The 23,655-nt window shown below is 33.0% G+C and overlaps 2 protein-coding genes, 1 long non-coding RNA gene and 1 other non-coding gene across 4 annotated transcripts; all 4 read right to left on the bottom strand.

The window, feature by feature from the left end:
* Positions 1-272: 272 nt before the first annotated feature.
* TRNAT-UGU (transfer RNA threonine (anticodon UGU)) lies at positions 273-344 on the bottom strand. Its single transcript has one exon. It is a non-coding gene; the product is annotated as a tRNA-Thr (tRNA).
* A 2,408-nt stretch (positions 345-2,752) lies between these two features.
* LOC25500152 (uncharacterized) lies at positions 2,753-5,304 on the bottom strand. Its single transcript, XM_013588488.3, has 2 exons — positions 4,337-5,304; positions 2,753-3,439 (listed from the first exon to the last, which is right to left on the bottom strand). Exons 1-2 carry the CDS (start codon positions 4,581-4,583, stop codon positions 3,039-3,041), a joined length of 648 nt encoding a protein of 215 aa, XP_013443942.1. The 5' UTR covers positions 4,584-5,304; the 3' UTR covers positions 2,753-3,038.
* Positions 5,305-5,977: 673 nt separating this feature from the next.
* LOC11428584 (uncharacterized) lies at positions 5,978-11,415 on the bottom strand. Its single transcript, XM_039828569.1, has 3 exons — positions 8,419-11,415; positions 7,551-7,919; positions 5,978-6,531 (listed from the first exon to the last, which is right to left on the bottom strand). Exons 1-3 carry the CDS (start codon positions 8,542-8,544, stop codon positions 6,115-6,117), a joined length of 912 nt encoding a protein of 303 aa, XP_039684503.1. The 5' UTR covers positions 8,545-11,415; the 3' UTR covers positions 5,978-6,114.
* Positions 11,416-20,929: 9,514 nt separating this feature from the next.
* On the bottom strand, positions 20,930-23,019 carry LOC11434990 (uncharacterized). The gene is made up of 4 exons (XR_003007559.2): positions 22,757-23,019; positions 22,009-22,213; positions 21,542-21,666; positions 20,930-21,447 (listed from the first exon to the last, which is right to left on the bottom strand). It is a non-coding gene; the product is annotated as an uncharacterized lncRNA (long non-coding RNA).
* Positions 23,020-23,655: the final 636 nt, after the last annotated feature.

Genomic DNA, 23,655 nt, shown 5'->3' with positions numbered 1-23,655 from the left:
TCCAAATCCAAACAGCAATAACAAACATAATACAAATCAGAGAACAGGTATAACACATAATCCATTCCAAGCGCGATGAAATTAACACATAAACACTACGGCGTTAAGCTCTATGCTGACGAAAAAATAATATACTGATAAATGCTTCAATTTAAAATTAGCACCATAGACTAAAAATACAAAAACAGAATCGATGATCTCGAACCTAGTTCTTAGAACAAAAGCTAAGCTGCGAGATGACCGTGCAAACTTGGCAACAAAAAGAAATCAATTGCCCTCACGCAGGATCGAACTGCGGACCTTCAGTTTACAAGACTGACGCTCTACCACTGAGCTATAAGGGCAACTTGTTTATCAAACCAAAGAAAATATAATTAATCAAAATACTGTAAACAACAAACTAAGAAAAAAATTAAGTTAACAGTCCAAGTCAATAATACAACAGTAAATTAACAAGTATGATTCAAAAGAAAAATAAATAATAATTAAACAATAAACGATTATCACATCATATTTGTTCAGAATTGCGATTAAGAACGCAATAATGTATAAATGAATGATGATAAGAATGCATCGAAATGCAATAATATTTTTTTAAAATTTATTTCATGCAATATATAATTTTGATTCAATTTTATTTTATAGATTTGTTACATTTTATAAAAGAAAAAAAATTAGTACTTTAGTTATTTCATTTAGTCTTTATAAAAGGAAAATGAAGATTAAAATTGGATACAATTTTTGTAGACCAATAAACACTTGGATGAGATGATAAATGATCTCTTTCGATTTAATCAAATGTTCTTGATTCGAATCAAATGTAACAGTGTTAAATATCGGGGGAGCTTTGCATCAATAGATATCTTACCGGACTCAAAATATTAGTATAGAGAAAAAGTTTTTTACCTTTCTTTTTCTGTCTCTTCATCAAGTTTTAGTTATTTTCTGCTTAATAACAAGTAGCTACACTTGATTTTTGGTTTTGTTGTATATATAACACAAAGAAGGATAATGTATTATTTCTGCTTCAGAAGGACTTATTCTATAAATCTATACTGATTTTTTATTTATCTATATAATTTTCAATGTCACAAGAAGATAGTATACAATTTTTCCTTAACAAAATCATTTTAGCCATTTTTTATAGAATGATCAGCACCTCAATTGTCACACACACTACAAAAGCATTCACCACAAAATCAAATGTTTTTTTGTCTGAGAAGCTTCAAAAGGACATAATATTGAGTAAGCTCTCAACTATCCAACTTAAGTTAGGTTAGCATCATTACTTTCATGATACAAACTAGCTTCAAGTAAAAAGGCATTAAATTAGCAGTGACCTCACAAGATTATTTTGCAGACAGGGATTCAAATTCTTGCACAATAAAAAAGAGTGGACAGATTGATTCAAATTCATCAGTACAATTTAGGAATTTTAACTCAAATCAAAAAGTTCGTCCGTCTGATTAAACAAGGAGTTAAAGAATCTTAGGAATTTATTGAAATACACTTGGATGTGTGTCCAGACAAATGTTGTCTCTAGGATGTGTTGAAGAATCTTGCCACCGACACGACACAATATAATCTGCTGTTCATAGTGCCACAATATAATTTGTAATATATTGTTGAACAAATTGTTGAACATAAATTCAGGAGACTTGTTAACATACATAACATTACTAGTAAAATATAAAATCATCATACAAAGGTAATTAAAAGTCATAGCATCAAACATAAGAAACTACAAATTACTACTACTAGGATTACAAATAAAAACACGTAATGCAGTCATAAAATAACATAGATTAGAGAAAAACCCGCGAGTTGCGACACTGAACTTATTTGCCACAATAGAGATTATTGTCTTAGGGTCTGTTTGGGAAACCCAAAAAAAGAGCTTTTAGCTTTTAGCTTATAGCTTATAAGCTCGTTTGATAAAAAAAAGTTCTGTTTGGTAACACTTTTTCACCATGAGCTTATAGCTTATTTCACGAGCTTATAAGCTATTTTTCAGAAGCTATTCCAAGTAGCATTTGAGCTTATAGCTTCTCACTTTTTCTTCCAATTTTACCCTTATTATTTCATTTAAATTGTATTTTTATCCATTATAATTTTTATAATAAGCTACGTAATAAAGACTACTATCCCTTTATTCCAATTTTTGTATATATATCAGCTGGTTTTTTTTTTTTTTTTAAATATATACCTTCGTTTTTTTTTTTTTTACGAAACAAAATACTATTATTCTATTAGTGTTACTTTTTATTTTTATTTTTTTGAGGTAAGTGTTATTTTCTTTATTCTCTGTTATTAGTATTACTCTATTAGTGCTACTTTTTTTTTATGTTTTTGAGGTAAATGTTATTTTCTTTATAAAGTAGAAACACTTAAATGATAATAAATATAAGATAAAATTTTAGTGAATAAAATTTAATTTAATTTATAATATATAGGATATATTAAATTAATAAATTTAAAGTATTTTTTTAAAGAAAAATTAGTTTAGAAAATTACAAATACTTGAATTAATGATATAATTTTTATTATGAATTAAGAATACCTTTTATGTCATTTTATATTTATCAGCTAGTTGAATCGCTATTTTTACCAAACACTTCAGTTAGCTTATCAGCTATCCGCTATTTTTACCAAACAGAGCCTTAATCTCTTAAATCATGTCATTCCATCTTAACAAAACGACAATGGAGATGGTAATAATCCATGAAAGTAATTAGAGCAGTGATGGGAGATATCATAAGCACCAATAAGACACATGCCTCACATACATGAAAGGGTCATACCAACCACAATTTGCACTAGAAGCCAACAAGAATCTCATTAGAAAGAGGTGTTTCTAAACAAAGTTGTTAGACAAGTAGTTCATTCAAAATAAAACTAGAAAATTGAGAACTTTTTCCCTCCATCCCTTCCATCTATATAATTATCAACTATACTTGACAACATCAAATTTGTATAGCCTCTTACAAGCATGTTGTTTAGTCCAGTTAAGTAGCACCCAAACCACATCAATGTAACATCTAGGTAGCCTGAAAAACAAGGAAAAGACGTAATTTTTGAATAAGCATCTCGCGAGTACCGTAAAGTGGTTTACTGCTTGTGATCCAGTCCTTCTCCAGAGGACTTGATTTAGTACCAGACAACATCTGATCATGAAATGCAGATACTATTTGGTAGATTGATGTCTTGAGAACATCAGCAATAGCATAAGCTTCTGAATTCACATGCTCATTTTTTCTCTTAACAGCAAATGCCAACTGATTTGGTGATTGCAGGTTTGTTTTCTTTCCCATGAAATTCTCGACAGCAAGAAGGCATGATATCAGGGTCGAAACCACAGCAGCGTTACTCCCAGAAAGCTGAGCAACCCCAAACTTTCTTTGCGTGAACAGGCAGTCAGTGAGGCAACAATCTTTGAACACTGCATGCAAAAGCAAACAAGCTTTTTAATAACTCGCAGACAAAGGTCTTGTTTTGATAAACAACTTAATTCAGAGCTTATAGATTAAGCTTTTAGCATATCTGTGTTTATATATAAGCTATTTTTATAACAAAAGGTAAAATAAAGTTGAACGTTTTCATAAGTTATATGTTGTTTTCACAAGCTATCTTGGAGAGTTGCATGTGGAAATAAACTCAAAACAACTAATGGACATGTCATAAGCTCTGCCAAACAATCTCACAAGTGTTTATGACGGTAGATAAACTCAAATAAGTCAATCTAAACAGACCCAAATACATAACTCTAGAATGTGTTTATGCCAGTAGACAAACTCAAACAAGTCCATCTAAACAGACCCAAATACTACAAGTCTACTACGACACTCGTCAAAGGCAATGGACAAGTGATTTTTTGTCACCGTTGGTTTTATAATTTGTATTGTTAAAGGTGGCAGTGGCAATTCATGTTTAACGGGTTGGTCTTTCCCTCGATAAGTCCAACCACCTTTAGCAATTGCATTATCAATCATTTTCTCAGCAAAGGATGAGAGCTTTTGCATGTGTAAACAGTTCAAAATCTTTCTCTAGTTTTACTTTTATTTATACGTGAAGAGGGATGGCTGATGTATCAAGTATCAACCATACAACGATTGGTTGCAGGGACGATTTTCCATTTTCTATGGGTGTAACACATAAAATTCAATATATAGTAGGATATATTATTGTCTAGGATTGTTACATAGATGAAACGTACAAGTTAAGTTTAAAAATTTAGTGTGACCACCCAAAATCTCAAAGCTTTTAAGTTATACAGAAAAAATAAATGATTTCTTAGCAGAAAATAAACAATCTACAAATAATAGAGTTATACATGTACCTGGAAGTAATCCAGTTCTTCTAAGTGCTTCACATCTGTTGGGGAGGATAATTGATTTGATAGATTTGTAGGTTTGTCGGCAGAATTCCCCAAGTCCTCGCCTAATCTTGAGGCAAGTTGTTCCAGAGGCCTCAAGCACACAGCAATAATTACCCTTTGTAAGTCTCACCGGTTTCTTCAAAAAATGCCGCACGCCGCCAAGCATCAACATTGTTCTCGGAAACCATACAGAGGTCAAGATAAGCATGATATCGAAGAAGAGATGTTGGATTACTCTCCTCCAGAGCTGAAAGGAGGAGGTCACTTGGATTTGTTACCGCAGCTGTTGATCCTTTTGGGGGAGCAAATACGGATCTCTTGGTATATAAAGCCTATCATCATATTAAGCATAATACAGTTCAAGTAACACATCCTACCAATAATTTAAACATTGTGTAAGTAGGGAACACGAACGAACCCGATATAAAACATGAGTTGATTATATATGAAGTGAAGAAGATAACAAAGCTAGCAAGAAAAAAACACAATCTAACATGTTTAGGTTTGAGCACATTCACACAATTGATATTTTTTTAAAGATAAAATGGTTGAATGATGTGATTAATTTAATTATCATTTAAATTTCTTCATTGTGTGTGTGCCCAAATAATTTAGTTTGTATTTGTGTCTATGCAAGACTATATCTAGCGTCTAAAGAGGAAAGTACCTCAATCATAAAATAATTAAGGGATGTTAATGTTTTTCTCAAACTAGAGAGGGTGTGAGTGTCTTTTAATAAAACCTGAAGGGAGGTGAGTGCAATTTGCTCTTATATTATTGATCCTAAATTTTAGATTTCTTAAGTCACCCACACATAAAAAGTAATTCATGATGCAAATATCTTTATTCAAGTGATTGATTGTTCTTTGGTTTCAAATCAAAAGGAATGATGAAGGGAACAATTCTCAAGTGTGGAATAGAAGATGAGATTGAGCATCAAAAGATGGAAATTAGATTAAAATCTCTGTTATCACTATTAGAAGAAAGCTTAGTCATCAATGCAAAGTTCAAATTCACAAAAGACAAAATAACGGCTACTTTGCAACAACTAGTTTATAAATTTGGCCACAAGACAAAATATATATTGTCCATAATTTAAAAAAAAAGAATTAAATTGTTCCAACTATCCCTCACACACTTATGGAATCCTATCATAAACTGCATCTACCAAAAGCATACAATATGATCATACTACTAGCCAAGGGTGCCCTGAAAATGAAATATGATACAAGATGGTGACAGTGACACGATCAAGGATAAATTTTATACCAAAATCTATAGGTAGATACTTCAATTTTCTAAATCATTTTAGATTTGAAAAAAAAATAATAAACATATGAGATTTTATTAGTTACTGTCATGATGAAGTCGCAGGCGAAAACAAAACTTAGAATGTGACTCTCTTCTTGGACAAGCTTAACGTCTCCTTTCAATGGATCCTTTCAGAGACAATTCTATCTTTTAAAAAAACGTCACCTTTCAGAGAAGTACTTAAAAATTCTGAAGAAAAAGAAAATCCGATAGATAACTCACCTGCATATGCAAGTATGTTCCACATAATCACTACAGATTAATATCCATCTCAAATTTATAACAACAAAATTGAGAACCTTTTCCTTCTATCCCTACCAACTATATAATTATCAACTCTACTTGAATACATCCAATTTGTATAGCCTCTTACAAGCATGTTGTTTAGTCCAGTTAAGTAGCAACCAAACCACGTAACAATGTACCATCTAGGTAGCCCGAAAAACAAGGAAAAGACGTAATTTTTGAATAAGCATCTCGCGAGTACCAAAAAGTGGTTTCTTGCTTGGGATCCAGTCCTTCTCCAGAAGACTTGATTTAGTATCAGACAACATCTCATCATGGAATGCAGATACTATTTGATAGATTGATGTCTTGAGAACATCAGCAATAGCATAAGCTTTTGAATTCACTGGCCCATTTTCTCTTTTAACAGCAGATCCCAACTGATTTGGTGATTGCAGGTTTGTTTTCTTTCCCATGAAATTCTCAACAGCAAGAAGGCATGATATCAGGGTCGAAACCACAGCAGCGTTATTCCCAGAAAGCTGAGCAACCCCAAACTTATCTTCTTTGCGTGAACGGGCAGTCAGTGAGGCAACAATCCTCGAACACCAAGCATATGGCTGCATGCAAAAGCAAATAAAAGCTTTTTTAACTCGCATACAAAGGTCTTGTTTTGATAAACAACTTGATTGAGAGCTTATAGATTAAGCTTTTAGCATATAAGTGTTTATCTATAAGCTATTTTATAACAAAAGGTCAAATAAAGTTGAACTTTTTCATAAGTTATAAGTTTTTTTCACAAGCTATCTTGGAGAGCACATGTGGAAATAAACTCAACAACTAATGGACAATGTCATAAGCTTTCCCAAACAGTCTCAAAAGTGTTTATGCCAGTAGATAAACTCAAATAAGTCCATCTAAACAGACCCAAATATGTGCAACCATTGGTTTTATAATTTGTAATGTAAAAGGTGGCAGTGGCAATTCATGTTTCACGGGCTGGTCTTTCCCTCGATATGTGCAACCACATTTAGGAATTGCATTATCTGTGCATGCAGCAACATTTGTTATCATTTTCTCAGTGAAGGATGAGAGCTTTTGCATGTGTAAACATTTCAAAATCTTTGTCTAGTTTTACTTTTATTTACACGTGAAGAGGGATGCTGATATATCAAGTATCAACCATACAACGATTGATTGCAGGGGCGATTTTACATTTTCTATGGGTGTAACACAGAAAATTCAATATATAGTAAGACATTATTGTCTAGGATTGTTACATAGATTAACTATACAAGTTATACTAAGCTTGACATTGACTAAACACATATTAGTTTATAAATAAGAGTATTGGGTTAGTATATCATGTCAGCACAACATCATAGTTGGTTAGAGTCTCATTACTTAAATGTATTATATCAAGTTATCCTTTTTATAATTCATCCAATCCTATAATTTCAACCATGTGAAAAAACTTTAAAATAAATTTCAAGACACTGTTTCAGAGATTTTGTTACAGTTAAGTTTAAAAATTTAGTGTGCCCACCCAAAATCTTAAAGCTTTCAAGTTATACGGAAAAAATAAATGATTTCTTAGCAGAAAATAAACAATCTACGAATAATAGAGTTATACATGTACCTGGAAGTTATCCAGTTCTTCTATGTGCTTCACATCTGTTGGGGAGGATAATTGATTTGATAGATTTGTAGGTTTGTCGGCAGAATTCCCCAAGTCCTCGCCTAATCTTGAGGCAAGTTGTTCCAGAGGCCTCAAGCACACAGCAATTACCCTTTTGTAAGTCTCACCGGTTTCTTCAAAAAATGCTGCACGCCGCCAAGCGTCAACATTGTTCTCGGAAACCATACAGAGATCAAGATAAGCATGATATCGAAGAAGAGATGTTGGATTACTCTCCTCTAGAACTGAAAGGAGGAGCTCACTTGGATTTTTCTCTGCGGCTGCTGATCCTTTTGGGGGAGCAAATATGAATCTCTTGGTATGTAAAACCTATATGTATCATATTTGACCAATATAGAGACTCAAGTTAATATGTAAGAATGTTGTCTTCTGAGGACTGATACACATATAAAAGGGATTCATTATCATTGTATAGATTAACTCAGTTGTTTCAAAATTATTTCTTATTTTAAGTTACAAACGTGTAACCATGCCAGGTTGAACATATTTCGGCCATTTGTGCATAAGCATAATACAATGCACAGACACGGTAACATGCACGTTTAGAACAACAATTCAAGTAACACATCCTAAATATTATATGGCTGAATTGTTGTTCATGATCTGCAGAACATGAACAAACAAACAATTCAGTCATTAATGATTGAACAAGCACAACATGACTGATGTATGACAACATACAAATACAACCTATGAATGAGTAATGACAAACACAACAAACTAAAAAACAGGTATAAAAAGTACAACATTGCAACTGAGTGAAAAATAGGAATGAAGAATTAAACATTGTGTAAGTAGGAACACAAACCCGATGTAAAGTATGAGTCAATTCCCAACAGAAGAAGATAGCAAAAGTAGGAACCAAAAACACAATCTGCTCGGCTACAAACTCCCAAGTTGCAATGTGGTGCGTGTAAAGGTAAGGAATCAGCATCGATAAAATAGCAGAAAGAAAGAAACCAACAATGGAAAGCCAACTCTTCCAAAGAGACAAAGTGCCGCAACGGACCAGGTGAACACGGTGATGGGGACAAAGAGAATGAAAGCGAGCGAGGGGTTGATTTTACGAGGACCAAAAGGTGGAGGGATTAAGGAGATAGAAACGGAGAAGATGAATTGGGAAAGGAGGAAAATGAGGTGTTGGGGATAATGGAAAAGTAGAGAAGGAAGATGATAGTTGAGGGTATTAATTGCCATATCAAAAAGCTTAGGAATAATTTGTTCCTTAATCTCACAACTTCTTTTGGTTTTGGTTTTGGAGACATTGCTTAATTTATACCTTTCTCATTATTATCCGTCTTATATATGTGTTGTCTCTGAACAACAACATGAGACGAAGTGGTATGATTTTCACCAAATGAATGGTTAAGTCGAGGCTCTTACTCATCTGTTGGTGGGGTTAAAAACATCTTAATCGTCTTTTTTAAAACTTTGTGTTTGACATGAGAAAAATTAAGAGAGAAAAATCAATTTCTCATAACGAGGGAGGTAGCATGGCTCCCATCCCTCAGACACACCCTCAGACTCAAGACTGCGAGAAGTGTTTTGGAGGACCTACCTCATTTCCATCCTTTGTTTCTTTTTTTGACAAGAATAGGCTTGATGCATATCAAGAATGATTTTATCAAGAAAGATTCAAGAATGACGTGGCAGAATAAATAGATTCAATACATGTTGGGATGTGAGAATAAACATGGAAACTAGTTTCCGTAGGAGCCACCCTAGCTAACCCATAAGCAGTTTGGTTTGATTGTCTCCTAATGAATTTGACATATAAGCACATTTACTAATTATTTCATTATATTCCGATACACCGATCTGCTTCCCATATATGTTGTCTACAATTGTCTTGGCGTCTACCTCGAAATACATGTTCTACAATTGTAACTCTCTTGCCTATTCCATAGCCTTTAACAACTTAAGCGCCACTCCAACATCAATATCAAGAAGAGGAGATCAACATCAATATCAATATCCATTCGGTCCGGCCAACACAAAAGCTTCTTCTTCATCTCTGATATAGATTCTTATGCCCACTCTATCCAGAGCTTCAGACAGGAAGCGTCAACATTACACTTGTACCTGCCTGAGATTGTTTAACCCATTTCTCAACGTGCCTGACCGCATGAGATACACTTGATGTTTGTTTTACCTCCTGAGCATTCTTCCAACTTGAAAACAACATCGTGGCTCTATCACAGATAACCTGACACTTGTCTGAGGTATCATTCCATATTATTTCTATTTTTTCAAATGATCCACATCAGCGTGCTAAAGATTGGCTGTTGTGAGGGCTCTAAACGATGCAGAATTGCAAAAATATAGAGGAGATATCACCTGGATTCAAAATCGCAACAGTTATGTCTTAACAAAGACCCAGCAGCTGCCAACATTGGGCGATTTTGCCACATAGAAATAATGTGTGCATGTTGTCTTCGTGGTCATTATAGAACGGACACTGTTGGGTTCAATTGACTCCGTTAGCCTGCAGTCGAACCCTTTGTTGGAAGAAATTCGCGAGTAACTCGCCAAAGAAAGTTCTTAATCCCGTGGAAGTATTTTGTTGCGCCAAATTTGCTTCCAATTACCATCAATTCCGTGCTGATGAGAATTTACATCCTTTTCCATGATGCTCCTGTATGCGCTACGAACGGAATAGATACTGTTTTTCTCAAGTTTCCACACACATCTATCTTGCTGCGCGGTAGAAATCAGAGGTGTTCTGCGAATTTGATAAGCTGAAATGTTGTCAAATAAATAATATTCTCCATCTGCCATTGTTTGGTGTATCCTTTGTTTCTTATATACTACATGTTATTATTTTTATCATCATCATCAAATGAAATTTGTGTTTGCGGCTTTTAATTAGTTGTTCTTTTGAAATTTATCATCATCATCATCAAATAACCTCAGCTTATGGTTTCGTGTTTCAAATGAAATAAATAGTATATTACAAGGTGAAAGAAATAGATACGATAGACATCATGTTCTGTCCAATTCTACCTACGAAGACATACCGGACTCTACAACATTGCAACAACGCTTTCTATTAAACTGGAGTTTTCAAGAATCAATTTTCACCCTTATCATTCCCACCACATTTCCTAATAAAAATTGTATTTGAATATGAGTTCTTTAATGATGTTTCTTTCACAATCCCTCAAGAACTCGACTCCACCCTCATATCTCTCACATTGGCATCTTCAAATGAGAGAATACAATCCTTGAAAACTTCTTTAAGATGTAAATTATTCCCTTCAAAGCACTAATCAATCTCTCCTCCACCCCATGATGCTATTTTCTACGATCGACCTATTTGTACCATTTGACTTCTCGTTGCAATTGACAATCAAGAAAATAAAACAGATACAAACAATATCGACCTCGACAACCAACTTAAAACTTTGTCGAATTTCTGTGACATTAACCAAATACGAAATAGTCTGAATGCTAGGTTGTTGCACGAAAGCAACCGTTGTATAGCTCCAATACGGTGTGAAATGAACAAGGGTCGTTGCATCGTCACCTAGATGCAGTGAAAAATAAACAAGGGTTCCCACATCTTCCTGAACGGGTGCGGGTAAAGAAGCTAGTTCATGATAATAGAATTCGTTTTGGAACGTAGAATATAGACACTCTTTCAGAAAAATTTATGGATGTAGTAGACACTATGACTAGGATGACTAGGAGGAGGATTAATTTTATGTGCCTACAAGAAACTAAGTGGGTGGGGAAAAAGGCAAAAGAATTAGATAGTTTAGGATTTAAGCTTTGGTACACTAGTGAAGTTAGATAGGGAAATGGATAGGCATCATTGTGGATAAGGATTGGAAGAAAGATATTTTGGATGTTAAAAGGATCGGACTATAGCCCTAAAGTTTGTAGTGGAACAACACCTTTAATGTAGTTAGAGTTTATGCACGTAGGGTAAGGATAGAAGAATGCCTAAAAGTAAAATTTTGGGAGGAGTTAGAAGGCTTCGTTCAGAATATCCCGTATTAAGCTAATTGATTAGTGGTTATGAATAAGTAATAAGACTATTTCAATTTTTAATTGGATAACTAATTAAATATTTAATTAATCAATATGGATTCTAAACATTCATCTTTTAAGATGAATAAGTGTGGTGTTCGGGATCAGAACCTCGACCCATGTTCTTTATGCCGAAGTATTCAACACATGTCGTAGAACATACAAGGTGGCTATTCACTTTGATATGTTCATAATTATCTTCTTATAATCAATGGTTTTATTCTACATCAATATAATTATTAGAAAAATACTAACAAGTGCCTTTAAGACACTTGATATGATATTTAAAATAGAAATGTTATCTTAGAAAATTGTGTATTCAGCACATTAAAACATCTAAAAAACAATTTTTTTTACACAAAAGTTATCAATTGTTTCCATTTTCAAATTTTTAACAAGTGTTCATATGTTTCCATTAAATTATATACGAGAAATAACAAATAGAATAGTATATTGGCTCATAGGTTGCAGCCTCTTTTCGTGTAAGGCGAGAGTGGTTGAAGAAAAAGTTAATATTGGGTCATTCTCAATATAGAAGAAGCTTGTATTGTGTAATGAGTGTGAAAGTGAAGTTTGCCAATGCTGGAAATAACAAGCAAATGAGTAGAATAGTATATTGGCAATTGACCTAAGTTTTATTATTGTATGTTTCAATTTTTGAATTATTGTAACTTTTGTGTTTAAAATATCATTAATGTAAATCGAAAACATACCAAAAAAACATTGAAAAAATCTATGTTTGTGACTATGAAGCAAATTTAGATTTTTTTTTGAAAGAATGAAGCAAAATCGAGGTTGTTAAGTTAACTTTGTTTCATATAGTTGTTGGAATATTTTATTATTTAATTATATTCCAATAATATTATGCGGGCAAATATCGTAATAATAATTATATTAGCTATTTATCAATTTGGAGCCTTACTTGATTAGTGATCAAATTAAGTAATAAGGCTTATTAGATTTCTATTTAGAATATTAATTAATTAATGGATATGGACTCAATATGAGTGGATGTCCGGATGACCCATTAACGAAATAATGGGAAACCTTAATGGCCATCCAGGCTATGGTCCCCAATACACTGTACACCCATCCAGGCTATGGTCCCCAATACACAATACACGGCAAACTTTCTCTTCTCCCCATCTGAAGAGAACTTGAGACATAAAGGTACTGGTTGAGGAAGAACCAAATTAGCCGCCGCTAACCGTGTTGATGTTGATGTTTGTTTCAGATCACCTCCTCTCTTTATCGTTGTTGTTGAAAGGGCTGCCATGAAAGCTTCATCTCCAGATCACCTCCTCTCTTTATCGTTGTTGTTGAGAGGGCTGCCATGAAAGCTTCATCTCCAGGTATTCCTAATACCCTAATTCTTAACATCCTTGATAAATCAAACATGTCATTAGATCCGTTCATATTCATGTTCAATGTTTTGTTTGCTTCCGCTATTGATTCTTAATTGTTGAACATGTTCTATGAAATCTGTTTTATATTAAGACCTAAATTTCCAACAAGTGGTATCCAGATGAACGTTTGCAGGAAGGATTTCAAGTGATACATCTAACTGGTTTTTTTTTTTAAGAGATGAACATGGGAATTAAGCAATGTCAACAACTTGTTTCTACTTTTTTTTTTTTGACAATCTTGTTTCTACTGTTGTTTAATCAGATTTTTGTTTTTCACCATTTCCTATTCGGTAGGTTCGCCACCAAAGTCAGAGAAACAAAGGACCGCTAAAAGGTAATCAAGAGATGCGATTATTAATTATAAACACATGTGTAGGCTACAAACATGAGCAGCACAAAGCAACACAACTCAACAATCATGAAAAATGTAATTTCAAAATGACTATCATCAGTCATAAATAAATAACTATAGTTAAGATTAAGATTAAACAAAAAAAAAACTAACAATACTTATAATGAATCACAAGAGTGAAGAGAGGGGCAGGCGGAGACGAATTTGTTTAACCAATCCCAAGAAGAAGAAGAAGAATATTCGTCGTCCACAATGGTAAGCTCCATATGAGTTAAATTGAGAAATTGAGTAGTGTCTTGATGTTGTAGTGTGACTTGTGTGCGAAGAAAGTTCACATTGTAAAACAAGTTCAATGGAAAACAATGGTAAGCATTATGATCATCAGCAGCTGTAACATTTTTGATGAGTAAATCCTCAAGAAGCGGACATACAGAGAGAATCTTAATAAGAAATTGAAGCTTTAGAAAATGAACCCTTGTGAAGTGGAGTTTTTTGAGGTTGGGCAAATTAGTAAGAGAGTTATGAACATTGTCAATAGTTAAGACCCCATTCCCATTTTTGCGATAAGGATCATCCCATTACTTTCTGTTTACCGAATGTAAAACCAAATAGGTTCAAATATTATGTTACTCATCAAAGGACATCGAGGGACAAACTCAACCTTCATATTTATCAAACTTTTAACCATATAGACTACAATCTCATTTTTCATGGCAAGGGTCATTTCAAGACTTTCATTTTACCGAATCTAAACCAAAATAGGCTCACATATCATGTTTCAAATCAAGGGACATGTTCAATCTTCCCATTTATCAAACTTGTAACCACTCTCTTTTTTGCGACTAAGGTCATTCCAATACTTTCTAATTACTGAATTTAGGGTTTAGGGAACAAGAGTTGAACAAATTAGAATCTTCTCATGCAAGTAAATGGGGGTAGTGGGAGAATGCTACAGAAAAGTGAGATTGACATGTTCAACTTTTCTATTGATTGCTTCGCCAAGCCAAGCTCTTAACGAAGAAGAGTTGGCAAAGGGAGACGCAGACAAAAGAGTTAAAGTTCTGAGGGGTTGATCTCTAGAACATATAAGGGCGCTGGCGATGTCGGTATAATCAAAATAGGCGTCTTCATATCGATCAATATCCTCCGTGTCGTCCAAGTTGATATCAAGAATTCTTTGATAGAGTCCTCTCTCCAGCGTTTTGAGAGACAGGATGTTGCAAAGATTTGTTTTGTGGGCAAAAGAGAGAGGATGTGACATAGTAATTCCTGATAATTGGACATGAAAGTTGCTCTTTAGGCACCTACCATTTGCTAACAAACACCTCGTTGCTAACAATCTCATAGTCCAATGAGTAGCCGCAATAAAACCAATAAGGGTATCCTCAACTTTATAGTGATAAGTCTATGAAATTACAAATATTTTAATATCGAAATCGTAATATTTAAACATCTTATTTTTTAAACAATCACTCAACACGTTATTTTTTTTTTTTTTTTATATTTGTAACTGTTGAAAAAGTTTAAATTTTATATTTGTTACCATCTTCAACAGATAAATTATTTTTTTAATTTCACATGTGCAAATTTAATTCAATATTTTTAATCTGGCCCAATGGGGTAACCTGACCAAGGATTCAGAGGGTCGACCTAGTGCTACCATGTTCGATTTATGCACAGTTGAATAATCTTACGTTGTCAATGTTGGGACACTCCGGATGTGGTCAGTGATGGTCCGAACCAATTATTATCTTTAAAATACTTTCAGTTTTCACATTAAATATCAGTCTTAATATATGTTTAATAAAACAAAAATGTTTCTGAAAATGCACCAAACTTTTTTTGCTTGAAACAAATTCTTAAAAGGGAAATGCTTAAGATAACGAGAAATGATGTAGCGACAATTTCACGAATGCTTTGTAGCATTGTACAATCTAAACTCCACTACCCTGTTTTTGTCGGCCAGCATGAGATATGATTGGTTTAACACTAGTTTGCGAGAAGTGTGATAAAAAAAGCTTCGGGATAAATAGCATTGTTGTTCTTAAAACAATTTACTAGCTAATACTAGTAAAATATAAAATCATCACAGGCACTAATTAGTTGTTACAGGGTAGCACTTGGGTGACATAGAATTGGTGACATTGGTCAATCACAATGTCACAGTCCTTATGAAAGAGAGCAAAAAAGGCCATTTATGACATTGTGATTGGTCAATGTCACCAGTGTCACCAATTCTATGTCACCCAAGTGCTACCCAGTTGTTATATACTAAAAGATAAAAGATAGTTAACAAATAAGAAAAAGATAATGTTCAAACCCTAACTACCACCAAAAAACTACCATTAACTTTTTTTGACCCTAACTACAAAACTAAACTAAAACTTGTGTATCCACAAGGTCTTGAAGAAACAGCATATCAAACTTTTGTTTCTCCCATCAACTAACACCCGTTTGCCACAGCGGTCCATATGGCTTTCACCTGAATAACAATTTCCTTCCATCTCAAAACAACAACAATGAAGATAGCAATAGACCATATGATGCAAGTAATTATTGCAGTGAGAGTAGATATCACATGCACTAAGAAGACAGACAAAGCACATGAATATACCATTGTCACCACAATTTCCACTATACTACCACTCACATGAGGTTGTAAAGAGGTGTAAAGGATGAGCACAAGTAAAAGTGAAAGTATAACAAAAAGTGATATTCTCATGAAAAGAAGGTGTTTCACAACAATGTTATGCATAGTAACATTTTGTATGATCTCCACAACAGCAAAAGCTAGAAGCACCAAAAGTATTAGCATTGAGATGTAAACGACTCTAAGAAACCTTTTTTGGTTAGTGACATGGTGTTCTTGTGGAAGAGTAATTATTGAGGGAGCATGGTTTTGTATTATCTAGGGTTTGAGAAAGAAAAATAAAAAGATGCAAGAGCTGAATTTTTGTTTGGCATGAAGACTCTTAGGGTTGAGTATTTAACAAGGTTTGGTGTGTAGCTAGATTGCTCTTTTTGATTAAGGAGTGCATGATTCAAAAAAAAGGTTACTATAGCTTCTACTCTATATAGAAGATGCTACCCATAGTCCGTTTTATTACATTGATTTATGCAAACATATATGCACAGAAAGAAAGAGAAATTTGCCAATGCCGGATATATATAGCAAAACCATAGAACGGTTAGACCCCATTTTTTTTTTAGGAAAATTCTATGGTGAAGTTGTTAGAATGACTTTTTTGGTGAAGTCATTAGAATGACCAATCATAATGCATTTGTGTATTTAATGAATGTCACATCAAATTATAGTGTGTATTGTACATTTGTTCATATTGTGTACCACTATATTTTTACTTATTGCAAATGTGTCCTTGATTAAATCAAAATTAAACATTTTTGTTATTCTTAAAACTTATGCATCTAAATTGGATACAACCAATTCATTCCATCTTCCCCATCGCACAAATTCCTTATAGCTTATCAAAATTCCAGATTTCTTCCTCCCATTCTCTCCAAAATTCTTTAGTAAAACTTATGCATCAAAACATCAAAATCAAATTGTTAATTGTAAAATTAAAAGAAAATCTGAAAAACTTCTTCATCTTCATCTTCCTTTAGGGTTCACTTATCATACCAATTCAAGACTTTGTTGAGCTTGTGGAAACACCCCTAAAACACAGTACGAGCATATGTACAATACAATGACAGATTAATTGTTTCTAATTTTGTCGTGATATTGTGTAACTCCAGAGGGTTGATTTGTTTGTGTTTCTCATATAAGCAATTATTTTAAAATTGATGTCCTACCAAAATTCTGTGATTGTTATTGTGTGGGTGCAGCCTTGCATCATGCTAATTACAAATCTACAATTTGACTTTCATAGAATAAACAAAAACAAATTTGTAACTTTCGTGAAAAAAATTATATTTAATCAAGTTTTTTTATGCAAGAACCTTAAAAATATAATATGTGATTGGCTTGTGGATATGCAAAAGAAGTATGTGCTTTCATCTTGCCATTTAATTCCGAACAAAAATATGTAAAAATCGTTGCATTTCATTACGTAGAAAGGGAGATCCGATCGGATCGAATAGCGGGTCAAAATAACCCATTTACAGTTGACGGGCGAAGAAGATGAGTATAAAAAAATAAAAAAATCAGCAAGACATGACTCGAACCAGCGCCTCAAACACAAAGAAAGCTGGAGACTTGACCAACTGCACCACGCATACAATCGTATATCCCATGGATCTTTATTGTATTTAATATCTATTAACATTTTTGAAATGATCATTCAATTCATTTTATTGTGGGTTTTTATATAGACCAAGTCTTAGATAGATACAAGCCGTTCGAATTTTAACCACGTTTCAGTCATCGGAGGAGTGTTGTTCCTGAGATAACTAGTTTCTAAGCGATAGTTTGTCTGATATATTTTACACATTTATATTGTAACAAACTATGCATATCTTTTTCTTATTAAAAAAACTAAACATATCTTTTTCATTGACACCAACGATGTAACAAATATAATATCATATAATATAAATTCTTATTTTTTAAATGACACCAAAAATATGGTATTCTTATAACAAAATTTGTTATACAATATAATTGAAAAAGAAAAAACAAAATATTTTCTTTATATATATACACCGTATATCTTTTATATTTTAAACATTTTTCCCTTAAAAGAAATATTTTAAACATTTTTTATTTATTATGTTAATTTGTAATAAATTCAAAGTTTTGTACTCGTGAGCTTAACTCAGTTGATATAGACAATGCATAATATATGCAAGGTCACGGGTTCGAATCCCGGACAGCACAAAAAAATAATAAATTCAAAGTTTTGTACATATTTTGCCAAACAATTTTTAACTTAAAAATAACGTTAGAACTAAAAAAAATAAAGAAACCAAACAACTTTACCTTTTTTTTAAAGAGCTTTATTTTATCTTTATTTTAAAGTAGCTTTAAGATCAAAAATAAGTCTAGCCAAACGGTGCCTAAGGCCGTTTTAAACGGTCAAATTGATTATACTTGTTGTCGTTCATATTCTAGCCACGTTTCAGTCACCGGAGGAGTGTAGTTTCTAAGGGGATAGTTCGTCCGATCGACTTACCTTTGAGAATCCGATCTGAGAAATTTCAGTTCCTATATCCTTATAGGTATACTAAGGTCGTTTTCAATGATCTGATTGATTGTACTTGCTTCCGTTCAGATTCTAGTCATGTTTCAGTCACCGGATGAGTGTAGTTCATAAGTTGACTAGTTTCAGAGGGGATAGTTCGTCTGATTGACTTGACTCTGGGAATCTAGTCTGAGAAATTTTAGTTCCTATATCCTTATAGATCTACTAAGATCGTTTTGAACGGTCTGATTGATTCTACGTGTTGGTGTTTAGATTCTAGCCACGTTTTAGTCACCGGAGAAGTGTAGTTCCCTACAAACTAACTAACTACTACTACATTAGGGTTTAAGGTTTATTTAGAGGTTAGTTTTCATAACAAATAAACTAACTACTGCGAGGGTTTAGGGACTATTTAACAATGTCCCAGATATTTAAATATTTTTCATCTCTCAATCGTGTCAGTCAATGTCTCTGAATAAAATTAACAATGTCTCAGATAGGTTAAATATTATTCATCGCTCAATTGTGTCAGTCAGTGTCTCAGAATAAAATTAACAATGTCCCATATAGGTTAAATTTTCTTCATCGCTCAATTGTGTCGGTCAGTGGCTCAGATTAAAATTAACAATGGCGCAAATATTTAAAAAAATTTCTTTTAATTGAGCACTTTAAAAAATGCATTTCTAACACAAGAATAATCTAAGAAATCAAATAATAAAATATAAGGTTCTTGTTAACGAGTGCCCCCGGGGCACTCTTTAAGCATGCTAAATTAAGTAATTATTCTTTTAAAATGTCAAAATTTTCAATTTCCAATGCACTGATTACACAAACTTTCATAAAAAATTACCATTTAAAGTCCTTAACCAATGCCCCGGAGGCACTAGTTAACATTTCCCTAAAATAATTAAAGAGTAAAATCAACAAATAGTACATAAATCCTGAACCTCAGTTGAGTACTTTATTGTATTTTTCATTGATAATTACGGTTACATATGTTCCCATAAATCACTTAAAATCCACTAATAACTAGACTAAACTCTTCCCATCTACGACTTCTACTACTATCATTAGAAAACTGATTACTACCATTCTCTCTCATAATTACCCTTCTAATTTCTCACTAAATCCCTTATTTTATGGGTATAGCCGTCATTTTCACTTTTTAATTAATTTAAACAATCTCCTAAAGAGATTAATTAATGCACACCCAATTATTTACATCTTCCAAACAATTGTCACGTCCTTTTGCTTTCCCACTGATCTTTTGTCATTAATATGCAGTATCATCATTAGCATTATATTCTACCTTCCCCATACATTTTCCTCTGTCAAAGCAGTTTCCCTTTTTCCCAATAGGTTCACAAATGCACACTTTGTTTTCAAAAAATAAAAATATACTTTTTTCCCTTTTTCCCATCCGTTTCACAATAATTGTCACTTTACAATACCAATGCAACATTTATTACTTTTTTCCACTAGTATACCCTTATTTATTAAATTTCATAAAACTTACTCCCTCCGGTCCTAAATATAAACAAATTTAGCTTTTTAGATTCATTAAGTTAATTATGTATGTGGACCATATTATAGACCACATACATCATTAATTGAATGAACCTAAAAAGTCAAATTTGCTTATATTTAGGACCGGAGGGAGTAACTATTTCACTAACTACAATTAATAAGGGTGTTTTAGTAAATGCTACTAATTTTACCATTGAAATCAACACAATTAATCATTTCCTTAATAATCGTGCACAAACCTTAAACGACTAATATAATAAGACGGAGGGAGTAAAAAATTCCAAAAAACGTGTCACTGCATTATTGCAAACTTTGCAACTCTCCCAAAAATACTTAATAAACTTTGCTGATGTAATTGAGATCTGTCAAAATCATGTATTTGCCTTCGTTAGGCCTTGTGCAAAATTCATGTAATTGTTTATTTCAATCTGTCAAATTCACGTGATTGAGAAAAAAATCCATGCTAAGTTGCAATTCAACTATATACTGATTCATTCCTCATTCAATTTTTCACGTATATATATCATTCCTTATTTCCTTTTACTGATCCTTAAAAAAATAATAAGCACCAATCATATTCATATTCAATACTACTAACATACTAGCACAGACTTATTAAATTGTTGACTTATCAACTCTATATTGCAACAAAAAAAAAAAAATTGAACCAATCATTTACCATCATTTGTCGGTTCCTCATATCTATCAACAAGAAACAACAGTGAAAACGTAGACAAGGAGAAAAACAGCTCCAACTATATAAAGAATAAAATGACAAATTTGTTTGTACATTTCCTTTGGTTCCACACCGTCTATTGATGCTAAAATAAGTCATTTGTTTTTCAATTTTGAGTTCTACTATCAGTATAAAGACAAAAATATCACATAAATAATCCGCACAATGCACATGAGAGTCGAACTAAAGAAAAGATACAAATGGCGCCGCAAATATACGGAACACCAACAGCCCAAGCTCCCAAAACGATTCTAAATAATGAGGCCGAAGTATACCAACAGACAATAGAAAACCGAAAGCATACCCCTACCTCAAAATCCCTATGACAAGGATTCCCTGTGACATGAAAACTCCTTCTCTGCTGCCAGCACAAAAATGCAGCACTGCTGCCAACAACAAATTTTCCCAAACTTAGATAGAATGTCGAACTAAACAGCCCCCAACCCTTCCAAAACCGAACAGAATTGGAACACCAAGAAAACCAACCGCAAGCAGCAGAAGACTGACATAGGCCTGCGAAAATTAGCAGAAAATCACACACCACACCAGCAGCAGCACCTATTAACACCGGCCCCTACCTCAAGAGACAAAAATTAGGCATGTCCTCTGATGCAACTCTGTTGCTCCTCCGAAGTCTTTGGATCTGCTAATTTTATGTTAAAAATTAGGCATGTTAAAGAATATTAGGCATGTTAAAAATTAGTTAGAACTTGAAAGGATTCACGGAAAAGCCTGACCTTGAAAGCCTGCATATATGAGAGCAGTTGCGAGCAGCCAGCACCAACACGCGATAATAGAACTGGAAGGCGAGTCTTGGACATGAATGAATGAGTAACAAACTGAAACATGAATCAGTTCTACCCTGCAAATGAATTGAATCATTAACAAACTCAGCAAAATAGATATATAACATGCAATTCTTGAAATTAAAAAGAAAAATCACTGTCATATATAATTGTAGTGTCAACTGATGACAATTTTATGCTAGGATGACAGACACTTGTTTCCATCAAAAAGAAAAATCGCTCATTATTCTTGTCGTTAAATATCTTCGTGACAGTTTGCTTCTTGGAAGCCATAAGACAATTATCAATTCTTTCATATGAATGGCAATTTTATGCTAACTCATATATTATCCTAAACAATAGTGTTTCTCAGGTCAGCAACTTTATGAAGCATGGAAAGAAACTTGTAGACAACATACCTGAAAAAGTATGAGTGCCCTTAATTTATTTGTTATCAACTCCGTGAGCATTGAATCAAGTAGTTGCAGCTTGCCACTTGCTTTTATTCCGACATTCAGATATGCAACTGCTTTTTCTTTTTTGACTCGGATACACAACTTCCTCAAGGCCCTTTAGTAGTAAAGGTTGCAGGGATTCATCAATAATATATGGATGATTACAACACTGTCGAGAGATACCACAACCAGAAAATGAAACCATTAAGAAAATTCATAGTTATTTTGCAACTGTGGAAATAATTGAAAAAGTAAAGTAACACCATACTTTGATAGAAACACACCTAAGAGTTAACTCTTCCAAACAACTAATTAAAACACCACAACACTTTTGTACCAAAAAAAAAAAAAAACACCACAACACTTTCAAAATTAAGAAGAAAAAAAATGAAATCAAGACATTAAAATGAGAAATACTGATGTTTTTTTAGCAAAATAGATATATAGCATGCAATTCTTGAAATTAAATTTACCAAAGAAAAGGGATCTAACCAGTAGTTTTGAAATTAGGTTTTAAAGCGAAATAGATTATCATAAAAACCTAATTGTAAGAGTAAATTTTGACATAGAACTCGATAAAAGATATGGAATCTGAATTGCACAACTAAACCCCAAAAACTCGAAACAAAACCAGAAAACCCCAAAAAAATATACACAAAAAACTAAATAACTGAAGGAACAAACAAACTGAAATGAACAAACTGAACCTCACCTCAATCTTTGTGATTTGAGAACGATTTGGGAACAAGGGAGGAGTGAATCATACGAACTGGTTCAAAGCGGAATTGGATTTCGATTTCAAACTGCATGGAAGAACATGTTTTCGATTTTGAATGGAAGAACATGTCTTCGATTTTGAGATGATGAACTCAATATTTTGAATGGATTTCGATTTCGATTTTGAATTGGGTTTGGAACGATTTTTGTGTGATGAACGTGTTTTCGATTTTGGGACGAAGATGAAGAAAAATGAATTTGCAGATGAAGAAGAAGAAAGGACGAACAAATTTTTTGATTTGGTTCTAAAAGGACGAACAAAACTGAACAGATGAAATAAAAAAAAATTTGTATTTTAAATAAAATAAGTTAATAAATCAAAAGTAATTAATATTTTGTATAAGGACTGATTTATAATAAAGTAAAATTTGGTTTTACAATGTCCATCACAAAGACATTAGCTGACATGGCATCAACAACTATGCTAATGGCTGAACAAAATGACTTTTTCAAAAAAGTCATTTTCTTGACTACACCATAGAAGTCCCCAAGATTTTAATGTATGCGAAAATATATATCAGTGAGTTTTTTTGGATTATTTTAGAGAAATATATATTTAAAGGTTTTTTTTTTGAGAGAATATATTTAGAGGGTTTGTTATAGTTTGTTATCGTATTTTAATAAACTAGACTTTTTACCCGCGTCCCGCGGGTCTAAAAAAAATCACAAACAAAGAATATTATGATTAAAATTATCTTAATATGCATTCAACAACATTTAAAATAAAAAAAAATATTTTGTAAAAAAAGAATATATGATATTCTTACGTTGTCTTTCTAATTTACCACGGTTTAGGGTTTTTTTTTTTTGAGATAACCACAATATATTAGGTTT

Source organism: Medicago truncatula, chromosome 8, assembly GCF_003473485.1.
Source record: "Medicago truncatula cultivar Jemalong A17 chromosome 8, MtrunA17r5.0-ANR, whole genome shotgun sequence".
Lineage (NCBI taxonomy): Eukaryota > Viridiplantae > Streptophyta > Magnoliopsida > Fabales > Fabaceae > Medicago > Medicago truncatula.
The sequence above is the reverse complement of the archived record's forward strand: the minus strand, read 5'-3'. Positions and strand labels throughout refer to the sequence as shown.

Bases quoted from the DNA above. Each gene is read 5' to 3' on its own strand.
- LOC25500152 (XM_013588488.3), bottom strand. From the start codon at position 4,583: ATGCTTATCTTGACCTCTGTATGGTTTCCGAGAACAATGTTGATGCTT. The intron at 3,440-4,336 runs GTACATGTATAA...TTTTGCATGCAG, and splicing joins AAGAACTGGATTACTTCCAG to TGTTCAAAGATTGTTGCCTC.
- LOC11428584 (XM_039828569.1), bottom strand. From the start codon at position 8,544: ATGCTGATTCCTTACCTTTACACGCACCACATTGCAACTTGGGAGTTT. The intron at 7,920-8,418 runs GTTTGTGTTCCT...TGATACATATAG, and splicing joins TGACTCATACTTTACATCGG to GTTTTACATACCAAGAGATT. The intron at 6,532-7,550 runs GTACATGTATAA...TTTTGCATGCAG, and splicing joins AAGAACTGGATAACTTCCAG to CCATATGCTTGGTGTTCGAG.